Source organism: Hirundo rustica, chromosome 1, assembly GCF_015227805.2.
Source record: "Hirundo rustica isolate bHirRus1 chromosome 1, bHirRus1.pri.v3, whole genome shotgun sequence".
Taxonomy (NCBI): domain Eukaryota; kingdom Metazoa; phylum Chordata; class Aves; order Passeriformes; family Hirundinidae; genus Hirundo; species Hirundo rustica.
The window spans coordinates 140038461-140050890 of record NC_053450.1 but is presented as its reverse complement, the minus strand read 5'-3'; the positions used below and the strand labels follow the sequence as shown (position 1 = coordinate 140050890).

Below are 12430 nucleotides of genomic sequence, written 5' to 3'. Positions count from 1 at the left end.
CTGGCTCTTGTGTACAGTCACAACATCTGATGTACAGCATTTAGTAAATATTAAGTTCAAGATAAAATACAAAATATTAAGGGATTGATTTATTGAAATATGAATAAATAACAAGGATAGTACAAGCCTGCATTTATTTCAGGCGGAGGTTAACAATTAAGTACCTTTGGGAATGTCTGTCCCATGTCTAAGAGCTGGACCCCTACAGATGCCACTGTTCTGAGCTGTGGGAGGCACTCCAGGGTGGTTTGTCCTGGCAGAAGCCATGCTGATCAGGAGCCTGGGGTTTTCATGTGCCCTTCAAGCTCGAATGTCCTTCCTGTATGATTTTTATCCCTTATGATAAGAAATCAATCACTTTAGGGAGTTTAAGCTCAGACACAATGGGTTCAGGTCCCAGCAGAACTTCCCTTCCAGGATAAGCTTTGTTCAAACCTGAGTTTTCAGTACATCTCATGCCAAAACTCATCTCTGGCATGTGAAAACAGCTGCTTGTTACAGGAGTCTTCAAAGAAGTTACATCTATTTTATTTTTTTAATTCAGCTTTACAATAAGAAAATCAGAAGAGGGGAAAAGTAACTAAAAAAAATCTGCATGTAACTAAAAAACAAGATTAAAGTTTCTCTGGTAAAACCAACATTGAATTCTGTGATTACATTTTTATACAGTATAGCTTATATGAAAAATGTTTTCCAAACTATAAAAGATTTTTCAGGAAGGACCAAAAAAACTTTCCTTAAAAACTATTTGTAGGATGTAGTCCTGGTGGAAAATGAAAGCACATCAATAATGGTGAAATTTCTGAAGATTCAGAGCTTAACCATGGATTATGTTGTGATATAATTCTTCATAGCCAACTGTAAGTTTTCTGTCAAATCTAATTTTAGTGCATTTGCATTTTCCAGAGATTTAGACAGCTTATATATTAATTTATTTTAAAATTAAGTGTAAAGCATGCTTTTGTCAAGTAAACTTCACGAGGTTGTACCTCTGTCTGTATATGCGTTAATAAATATTCTGTGGGGAAGAGTATCAGCTCCAAAATTAGCTGAAAAGGGTTTTTTTCTGAGAGGAAGTAGTAGGATAAGAGAGGTATACCAGAATTGATATGTTTCATGATGTGACCTGGGGAAAATCCACGATAGATTAACTGCCAACAGAAAACTTACAGTGCACCAAGCTTTTTAAAAGCTTAGAGCTAGACTTACTGAGCTAGTTTTGATCTCATTTTAAAGCACCTTGTGCCTAAACTATGCATTTCAGTTAAAATAAGCTGTTGTCAACAAGAATACAGTTATGAAAGTTAAAAAGATAAGGTGCAGCCTCTTTACATGGATCCATCCCTTGTACCACACGCTGTTTCCAAACTTGTATTTGACAGTCCCTCTGTTATTAATGGCTTAACTTTCAGGATATATACAAATTCCCAAATCTTCTTTACAATTTTACAGGGTAAGTGGAGGATTCAACTTCCTTTCTGACCAATTTATATGGAAATAGCCCCACACTGGTTTAGCAGCAAAAACAACAAGTTGAATTCCTCAGAGCTATATGTTTTTCCAACAGCTTACAATGTATTAAATTTATACTTTTTTAGAGCTTTCACCTGGTAATATGTAACGCTGTGGAAAAATAGGCAGGGATCTTGAGATTGTAAAATTATTTCAATGTTAAAGTGACAGTTTTACATATTTTTCACTTATTCTTTTACAGATATGTTATTCTATTCATCAACTGACATCAGCAAGGCCAGTAATTACTGACAGCCCATCCAAAAGCATATTCCAAAATTATTATTGTTCATATGGTTTTGAGGATGGAATTAATAAATTTATTTGTAACCTAAGAGCTGTGAAGCATTCAAGTTTCAATAATATTAATTGATTGGCTTAAATGTTTGGCTCAAAGGTAGTAGAAAATATTACTGTAACACAAGGAAGATAATCACAAATTCTGAGATTCTATGAGAATTCAGGCTTCCTTTGCTTTCCAGGGCCATCTCCTCCTTGAAGTCCTTAGTCTTGAAATCTCAGTTCAGTTTTCTAGAAGAGGAAACAAATAAATTAGTTCAATGTACCTTCACATATGAGATGATTTTTCATTTATCAAAACAAATTAATTAAGGTTACATGAGAAAAGTTTCCATTCCAATAAAACACAACAGGGCTTCAAGATACCTGAAAATTTGCCCTCTTACACCAAGGAGGAGAAAATTAACTAATTTGGAACTGCAGATAGAATTCCTCAGAAAAATCCCTGACCCTGTGTCAATAGTATGCTGGCTCAGCAGAGCAACACTTAAAAGCTGTTTTCTCCAGGACTCCATAAAACTTACAATTAGAAGGTTCTAAAATCATAAGCTGAATCTAGACAGCTTTTATTATTATGAAAATATATTTCTATCTGGGTTTAGGGCCCTTAGGATTTCAAGCTTTCTTGGTGAAGGCTCCAGTACAAGTACCCAGATTTTCAGCACTAAGTGCCCCATAAAGGAACAGGGGACAGGTTAAGAGGTGCTGGAATGGAGCTGAGCTACCCCTGCCCAAGGAGGCAGGAGCTAAACACAAAGCTCTTGGTTACAGAAGGCTGTCCCTCCACCAGTTGCATGGAATTTGCTACATTGTGCAGAAGAGTTTAGAAGTCATGGCTTCACAGCTGCAGCATGAGAGAACTTTGCATGGTAGCAGAGATTCGTGGTTTCTGCTGCAGGGACAGTTAATGTAATTTAAAACTAGAAGTACACAGACAAGGTCAGTACAGGCACTGTGAACAGCTATTGCCCAAGAGCTCACACACCTCATCAGAGCACAAGCTGAAACTGGCCACGGGACAGGAGAAAAGGACTTGTTTTGCAATTCCATTTTCTCACTGAGTGTACTTTATCAGCTTCCTACACACTGTTAAAGGAGATAGAACTCCAGATAGAAATGTGCTGCAGAAGCACATAGTCCTTAAATTCTGCTAATGAGTAGACTTCTTCAAAAATAGAGAGAAAAGCTCAAGAACACAGAAAATCCTTTAGTTGCTTTATGTTATTGAAGTTCATCTAAAAACTATACAGGAATGAGTCAACAAAACATGGGGCTATGCTATATCTGTTTCATGCTGACACTGGTATTACCACTGGTACAAATCCTGGTGTCCAAAACTCAAAAAGAATGTTGAAAAACCGAAACATTTGGCAATGAGCCACAAGAATCATTCTAAGACTGGAAAACAATTTTAAAATGAGATTCCAGTTGCTCCATTTGTTTTGTTTAAGCAAGAGATTATGAGATGACCTGGTGGATAACAAAAAAGTAGCCATGGAAAACATATCACAGGCTCTTTGTCAACTGTCATTAAGATACAGGAAAATCCAATGGATGCAAACTGAAGCTAGACAAATTCAAACTAAAATTCATGTTTATTCATTGAAGCACTGAATCAGTAGGACAATATACTAGAAAAACTGATGGAAAGGATGTTTCTCTAAAAGCTGATTTCTGTCTGAACCTGTAGCTGGATTGGGGATGCTATAGAGGTCAGAATAGATGATCAAAAAAGATTTTCAAGAACAGCACACTGTTCAGAGAGAGGGAGAGAACACAGCCATGCAAGAGCAATTAGCAGAACACAGAAGTTCAAAGAAGCTTCAAGTAAAATACTAAGAAAAGTAGTTTTGATTTAAAACACCCCATCTTTGTCCTTGCTGACAAGGGGAAATTTCCATTTGCTAGTGCAAAGAATGAGCAAAATGTGCATAACTGCCTGAAAGCCTCAGTACTACAATCTTTGGTTTCACCTGACAGTGCAGCAACACCAATGCTGCTGCTGACAGCTCTTATTAGCCAGGGGAGCTCCCTGGCAGATTTGCAGCCTTCGTGGGCGCAGTGTTGTTTACAAAGCCATGGGCTGGGCCCAAAGAGCAATGATCGGTGACAGGAGTGTAGTTGGAGGCCAGTAATTAGCGGTGAATGCCAGGGGTCCCTACTGGGGCCAATCCTGTTTAACACCCTTAGCAATGGCCTGGCTGACAGGGCAGAGTGCACCCTCAGCAAAGCTGCAGATTACACAAAACTGGGAGTGGCTGATATGCCAGAGGGCGGTGCTGCCATCCAGAGGGACTACAGCTGGCTGGAAAAATGGGCTGACAGGAACTTGATGCTGTAGTGCTTAGTTTGGAGAAATAATTCCAGTATGTGCCAGCTGGGAGGCAGCTTGGCAGAGAAGGATCTGGGCATCCTGGTGGACACCACGATGAACACGAGCCAGCAACGTGCCTTTGCAACAAAGGCCAGTGCTGTTGTTACAGGCTTCCCTTCCAACAGGGTGAGCGGGGTGATCCTTCCTCTCCATTCAGCACTGGAGAAGCCACGCCTGGAAGTGCTCTGTCCGCTTCTGCCTACATGAGAGACATGGACAAACTGGAGAGAGTCCAACAAAGGGCCACAAAGATGATTAAAGGAATGGAGCACTTCTGAGGAGAAACACTGGCACAGGTTGCCCAGAAAGGTGATGGAGTTTCCCTCCTTGGAGATAATCAAAAGCTGCCTGTACACAGTCCTGGGCAACTGGCTTCTAAGCGTCCCTGGCTGAGCAAGGATGCTGGACCAGATGACCTGCAGAGCCTTCCTTCAACCTCTACCACTGAGTGTTTCTGTGATTTACCACAGGACCATGAAAACTAGCAAACATTAAAAAGCTAGAGCAAATTCAGCTATTTCTCCTAAGATCCACACACATACAAACTCTCTGCAGTCTGACAGAGGAAAAAATGTAAAAGCCAAGAGCATGCTAAAGTAACAGAATCAGATGTAAAGCTGAAATAAGCAGACGGTATCTAGAGAACACTCACTTGATCTTCTGATGCCTAGAGAGCTGAGAAAAGGCACGATCAGAGAACAACTGTCCTTCAGCTGAAGGAAGTCAAGGTACATGTTACAAAAATACCACAGTAAGGTGCTAGTGGATGTTAAATATAGGTGACAGATGGCACTCTACAAAGGATGTGATAGGAAAAATAATTTTCATGGCACAACGGGACTAGGAAGCCTAGAAGCAGTGAAAATGGCTCAAGAGAACATGAGGAGTGAGAGGATCAAAGAATGTTATGGAAATACTTCCAAGCTATCCATCCTCACCCACTTGTGTATGCTCGAAATTGTTTATCCTGTATTACATTTCATAGATTTAACATAAATAGCCACATATAAAGCATACTACATATAAAGTCAATTTAACCAATACTTTCTCATACTGACAAACTTTCAAAGCAAAGAATTTTCTGTCCTGTCTAAATAACATGATAATATTACCTATTGGTTTAAACAGGTGACACACAGTGTATGTGTTCTATTGAATGCATATCATTACCTTCTCTTTCTTTGGTGATACACATGTACCAACCACTGGGCAATAAACGGCCATACAATAGCAAAAGTTAAAATACCAGGAGAAATTTCAAAGGGCCACCATGATGGTTTCTAAGGAAAAACAGAAAAAAAATCCAGTCAGCAATCTGTACACATATTGAATACCACCGGTATACTTCTCATCGCTTCAGTACCAAATAAAATAATAGTAAGACCAGAAGAAAAGATTAATCTATCAAGTAATTTCCTTAGACAGATTATTTTTACCTTCTAGTTAAGAAAGAGACTATACAAAAAACACATAACAAGAGCTAGAGATAAAATATTCAAATTCATCTTTCTTCACAGTTCACACTTTTTGCACATCATAAAAACAGTATTTTACCTTGACAGAGGAGGCGGGCTGGTAATTTGACTGTAGTGTTGCAGACTTTGCCTTTAAATACAAACAAAGGCTGGTAAGTATAAAAAAGGAAACTGCAATTAAAATTCTTCTTCACAAAACAAGAATATGAGGTTTTTCATCTTGTGATGGCTTTGCAATCCGTATATATCACAGGTAAATGCACAGAACCACTCCCATGTGACTCCACATAGCTGCTAATGTACCCCTCATGTTTCCACTATTCTGAATCAGTGTCACTAACTGGACCTCTTCACAGTTTTTGAAGGTTCCCCTGCTCAACCTGTCATTGCAACTTTCTCAACTCTGGTCTAGTCCCAATTCCAGCCCAGAGGAGAAATCGCAGCAGCTTAAATTTGCCTGCTTGCATGTCAACACCAGTCTCTACTAAGGTCAAAAACACTGTTTTCATTTGCCCTGGGCTACAGCTATGGGCATGTCTAACACCATAAAGGAAAAAAAATGCTGTGTTTCATGTCTTCCAGGCAATCCTGAAAATGGAAGTACCAGAATCTTTTCAAGACTCTTCCTATGCACTCTATGCACTACTGTGGTGATTCCACAAAAGCAGAGCAGCTGGTTTTGTAGGTCTTTCTTAATTTCTGTAAGCATAAAACAGAAGCTTCTGTTTCTCCTTAGGTAAGGACAGCAAGCACAGCATGAACTGCTGGGGAAAAATCTTTTACTATTTCTTATATTGCTCAGGCAAAGGTAGGAAATCAATCTGTATTTAACCAAACATTAGATACTTGAATATCTGAGATGCAGGAAAATTATGGTTTTAATAAATCCTTTTCTGTGACTGCCTTAGATTTGAAGTATATGCATCCCATAGGATGCTGCTTGTACAGCTTGCTCATTCTCATGCCGATCAAAATATATCAGCAAGTCAAACAAAACCAAACATTTCCAGGTTGCTAGTTCAACTATATTCACAACATGTTCTATTGAAACAGAAGGGAAAATAAACACTGTATCAATATATCTATACTTGCTTAATAGTTCTGTTGGCTGGATGAGGAGATGATGTAGAATTCCAATAAAGCTGGATTACTTCACAAGGAAAGTAAGCTATGAACAATCAAGTATGACCTATCAACAATCATGCACTACTGACATTAACTGTGGACTCTCCCTATAGAGCCCATATAATGTGTATCAATAACTATGGCTAAGATCAATCTGATCAGATATCAGTGAAACATACGGTTAATTTCTAGGTCAAAAATGCCTGGTTTTGCTTTCATGTACCAGAGTTCCGAATTGTGCTCCTGAGAGTAGGTACCAGTAGGAAATTTTAACTTGGACTCAACTACAGAACGTAGCTGAAATGTCTTTACAGTTTTAAGAAAATATTGTCAAAAATTTTCATCTGAAAAAGCACAAAATCATCTAAGGACATTTATTAAAAGGTGATCAAATAACTCCAAAGAATAGTACCTGTGATGCTGCAACAGCCTCCAGCATATGCAGCCTCTGCAGTACATTCTGCATGTCCTCCTGCAGCCGCATCAGCACCACTGCAATCTGCTCATTGAGGCTTCCCCGGGGGCCCCTGTCGGAGCCCCAGCGCTCACCATCCCCTCCACTGCCCATCTGGCCACCCTGGGAACCGTCCCCTAAAGGCTGAAGTCTATGCCCTGTCGTGAGGGAGGAAAAACAAAAACACAAAACACAGAATGGGCTACAGCTCTACTGAAAATGTTTAACAGTTCCGTTTTCTCCCTCGGTTTTCACACAGGAGTGTGGTACTTCTCGTCACAGGCTATATTCAGACAGTTCAGCAGCACTGGGAGGTCACTGAAATGTCACCTGAGATGCTTCCCTACACCCTTAGAGTGACAGTATCATTCAAATTCCTAGAACTGCAAGAACATTTAGAAAAAGCTATTAATACACAACCGGTCAAGTTCAGCAGTAAATTCTGCCCTAGCAAGTCTTAGTATGTGTCCAAAGTTTGGCGAAGTCTCCAGCTGGAAAACAAAGATCACTGGAATCCAGTGATGAGAAAAGAGAATTATTTGAAGTCTACAATACTCCTTTTAACAAGATACAACTATCACTAGCCTGTCATGTTTCTGCCTGTAAGTAGCAAACTTCAATAAAACAAGAGAGAGAAGAGGAGATAGTTAACTATAGTATGTTCTTAATAATAGCTTTCACCATAAATGTTTAATTTGGATTTTCTTTTTAATTTTTTCCTCTGATTACTTATAGGTGCTATACAAAAAGGCATGCTGTATATAAATAAAATACTTTCTGCCTTTTTTTGGTTTGTACAAGAAAAACTGATTTTAGCCTTGACATTACAGATCATACCACTGGAATGTGGTGCTGCTCGTAGGTGACAGTATTAGAAGTATTATGGAATTAAAATGCGCAGAGGTCCAACTTAAAATGAACATCTGGGCTATTATGGGATTAAGAATCATTAAGTTTTAAGAATCGTAATGGATAGTATCAGGATCACTCAGAGGTGTGGCTAACATTCCCATTACATACAAAACAATACGTCACTGATCTCTTTCCATGGCATTCCATGGTTTCAAATAAACCACCAGAGAGATATAAATGCATATGTATATAACAATAAGTATGTAACTTCTAAAGAAACTCCTCTCAGGCACAGACTGGTTTTGAGGATTATATTTCTAAAAACCCAAGTGCCATAAGCAGCAGCTGGAGTACAAGTTACCCACTGTAATAGGCATTTTGTTACCTATTTTTATTGTGAAGAGCAGAAGCGCTACACACGACTGTCCCAGAGGACAGTGCTGACAGGTGCTTCTCAGACATCAGTAATTTATGGCAGTGAGGAAAGTGGGGAACACAAATGCAGGGTCACAGTACCTCTCCCTCTTCTGACACTGTAGAAATCTGCTTTTTCTCCACCTTTTTTCTCCTTGTGAGGACCTCCATTACTGGCTTTGCCATCTTCTCCTCCACATTTGACTTCACCTTGTTCTTCAGCTACTCCCTCTCCAGTATTTTCAGGTTGGAGATTCCCGTAAGTCATGCAAGTGTGCCTTGGAAAATCCGTATTTTCTAACAGAAGACTGTGATCTACATCCAAGAAATGGGATGAATGCTTTAAAGATCCTTTAGCTGATGTGATGATCTCCAAGGGCTACAAATTAACATTAGCAAGTAATTAAATTCTGTAAAATATGACAGTTAAACATTAAAAAGGAAAAATATCATCTTTACATTTACATTAAGAAAATATTTTGCTCAGAATTAAGACTTTTCTTTTAAGAGGAGCAGTTATTTTCCTGTGGAATATACTTACTATTGTCTAAATGTCATATCCAGGCTGAGAAGGCATTTTGGGCAAATCTCACAACAGTGATACCACAGGAATTTCTTTAGACATTTCCAACATACATTAATACTCAATAATTACTAAAATAGAACATTAAGGTCTAAAACCATTCAGTTTTCCCCTGTAAAACTGTCTTTGCTTCCTAGACAGTGAAATGGCCTCTCCCCTTGAATTTGGGAGCCACGGTCAGAAGGCCCACGCTATCAGCAGCCGTGGGTAGGCAGTGTTTGAACTCACAGCAAAGGGAGCACACAGCTTAGCATCAGCCTGCTCCAAGCAGCTTGGCTGCACCTGTACCTCACACCAAACAAAGGAAAGGCAGAGTATTCTATCGACTTCTCACTCAAAGCTGGTGGCACTGCAGGACGACAGTAAAAAAGGAGGATGCAGGGGCTGTTCAGGTTCTGCTCTGGGACTGTCTTGGTAGGTGGTTCAAGCAGCCCTTGGCAAGGACAGGCCTTGCACAAGGATATGCTGAAGCAGACTGGGGACCTCAGCTGAAAAAGAACTTCATGAAGAAGCCAAAATAACCAAAAGGAGGGGCAGAGAAATGGAAACTGCTGCCCAAATTTGTCAAACAGCAATTCTGGATCATCAGAACTGAAGGGCAGAGTACTGGCTACATCTTTTCCAAGAAACAGCAGTATTTATTTCTTTAGGTGAACCTTTTCTAGTTCGAACTTATTCACCTGTGGTTCTACTTGTGTATTTATTTACATATATCTAAACATTTGCTATTTTGTGCAAAACTAGAACTTTTCTTATGCAGGTTGGGAAACTGACAAATTATCCACCCACTTCGATTAAAGACTCTCAAACAAGCTTGAATGACACGCAAGATTGGGAAATCAGCTAGATAAGACAGCTTGCAGCACTCCTATCAAAGCACATTTCCCAACATGCTTCATTACTGGGCAGAACTTTGATTTGTTAAAACTAATTCCCTACATTCTCAGGCAAGAGGAAGACGAGAATGATGCAATATTCAAGTGCTTACTGGCCTTTCTGATCCCAGGGACCATTCACACATTTCTCTCCAGAATCAGGAAACAAGGCGTCTGAGTACAACCTACGAAGCCCACACTTAACCTGGGCCTCTGAAGGAGAGCTAAGCCAGAAAGCCAAAAAAGTCTACAGTTATGAGGAATAATCAGCAGGAGCACAAATCCAGTCAAAACTATGGCAGCACAACTGGTGCTTTTATAGGGAAGGTGTACATTATGACTGAAGAGAATACAAGAGAACACAGAAATCCTCATAATCCCCCACTTCTTTAACCTAGGCCACTTGCAGGCACTGGCCTACAGGCCACCTGTGAACACTTATTCTTTATTTTATCCTTAGAAACAAATACAGAAGTCATCAGGCCAGGAAAAAACCAAGCAAAAAGTGAATTGCTACAAAGATACTTCCCGCTTCTTAAAAATAGTTGAATTCTGGTCCCTACATGTTATGAGACCCTACATTAATTTGTGGACCTTAATTTCTTTATACTGTTTTTCCTTTTTTGACAATTGTTTCTTGGTACTGTTACTTTTGAAGACTTCTCCTCACATAAATTTTCTGAGGGCTTCAAGGCTTTAGATCAGCAGAAACCAAGTTGTAAAATGCTGACAATGAAAGGAACAAATCCCCACAGTTCAAACAGAAGGACAGCATGCATGAGCCACATCAGTCACCTCTGCACGTCCACATTCACTTGGACATGAGAGGAACCTATTAAAAATAAGCAGCATACCAGCTTCAAAATACACCCTGGAATACTAAACCCCTACCTCTTCTAGTCCAAGCTGCTCCATAGAGTCACAATAAACTTCACTGTCTGAATCACTGGTTAAGTGCTGAGCTGCTGAGATCTCTTCAGTATTCTCTTCACTTGCACCTGCAGGGAAAGAGGGATGGCACATACGCTTTGTAAATGTGAGCCAGTTGAGCCAAACCTGGCAAGGACCAGAGCAATGAGTTAAAACGTGTAAGTGAGCATCAATTCACAACCCTTCTATCTGCAACTGTCATCCTAAACTTAGATTCTGAGTAAAGATTTTATATTAATTTAGGAATAACAGGAAACCTTTAGTAGTGGGAAAACTATGCTTCATATTGACATTTCTGCATTATAAATTTTAGTTTTGCTTTTTTCATTAAAGTCTCCTTCCTAAGCTCAATATAAAGCAGTTCTGCCTAAAGTTACATTAGTATTAAAAGTATATATTCAGATCCCTGTTTGAACAAACTGGCATTTATAAAACGTTCAGCTTTTTAGAATGATAAACCAGATATAAGTAATTTTTGTTTTACTACAAATTCACTTTCAAAGGCAAAAAGTATTTGCATAGGTAGCATAATGATATTACAAGAAAACACTTCTATTTCTGTGGGTTTAGGACTCTCTGAATTCATCTCTCTTTCTGTAGAAGAAACTAAAAGAAAACCTTATTTTTAACTGGAATTAATTAGTTTTAGTATTCTGTCTTCAGATTTCTGCAGCTGAAAGACACCATTGCTAGTCTCTAAATCTCGGGACTAAGCTCTCAAGAAAAGAATATTTTTCATGAAAAACATGTGCAAATGAAAACATGGTCTTGGAAGGACAATACCTTGGTGAGCAGCGTTATGAGCTATTTCTAGGCTTGGCTCTGTTTGATTTGTTTCTTCCTCTGGGTTCAAGCCATTCAAGGCAGATTTGGTCTGGATGCCATTCTGCATATCTGGGCTAAGTCTGTCCTTGTAACAGCCATTACTAACAATACCTTCCAAATCCTTAGCAGCTGCTGATTCGGGTTTCACATTCTTATAATCTGTAAAAGAAAAGAAAACTTTGCAAAGAGAAAGCTCTATACCTAATAGCTCCAGCCATATTTCTTCAAGCAACTAGCTTGCTAATGGACTGTATGTATAATATATCTGCATATCTCCTATATTCCCACCGATGTGGATTGATCTGTTCTGGTGAAAAGCATAAAGAACAGATACCTAAAACATAAGGAAGTAAATCCAAAATAGGTGTTTCTTCTAAACTAAATAATAATCCTAATGTCCTTGGAGGACATCAGTATAGAATTCTAAATATGTCATTTAATTTGGTTTTCACTAGATGCTGTTTTTTCAGCATCCATTTCTTTATGGATCCTCTAAATGAATCTCACTGAAAGTTCTGTTTTATTTTCTCTGAAGAAAAAAAAAAGTAATTTTCAATTCTACTCTTACAGGCCATGTAGCCATTCATAGCTCTTAGAAAAAAGCATTGGCAACAAACCCCAAAACAATGCAGGATATAAATATTTAGATAACCTTCTGACAGAACTTGCTAGGCAAGTCAAAAATCATATGGCATAGCTTGCAAATTTGTA

General features: G+C 38.9%; 1 protein-coding gene across 2 annotated transcripts in view; it reads right to left on the bottom strand.

Moving 5' to 3' along the window:
- Positions 1-76: 76 nt before the first annotated feature.
- The window catches only part of ACBD5 (acyl-CoA binding domain containing 5), a 29690-nt gene continuing 17336 nt past the window's right edge, over positions 77-12430 (bottom strand). For both annotated transcript variants that reach the window (XM_040066621.1, XM_040066631.2), the window contains 7 exons: positions 11678-11878; positions 10856-10962; positions 8609-8885; positions 7199-7398; positions 5741-5791; positions 5357-5466; positions 77-2043 (listed from right to left, as the gene is read on the bottom strand). In XM_040066621.1, coding sequence (XP_039922555.1) covers positions 2031-2043; positions 5357-5466; positions 5741-5791; positions 7199-7398; positions 8609-8885; positions 10856-10962; positions 11678-11878 — 959 coding nt within the window. In that variant the 3' untranslated portion in view covers positions 77-2030. The remainder of the gene's footprint in view (positions 2044-5356; positions 5467-5740; positions 5792-7198; positions 7399-8608; positions 8886-10855; positions 10963-11677; positions 11879-12430) is intronic.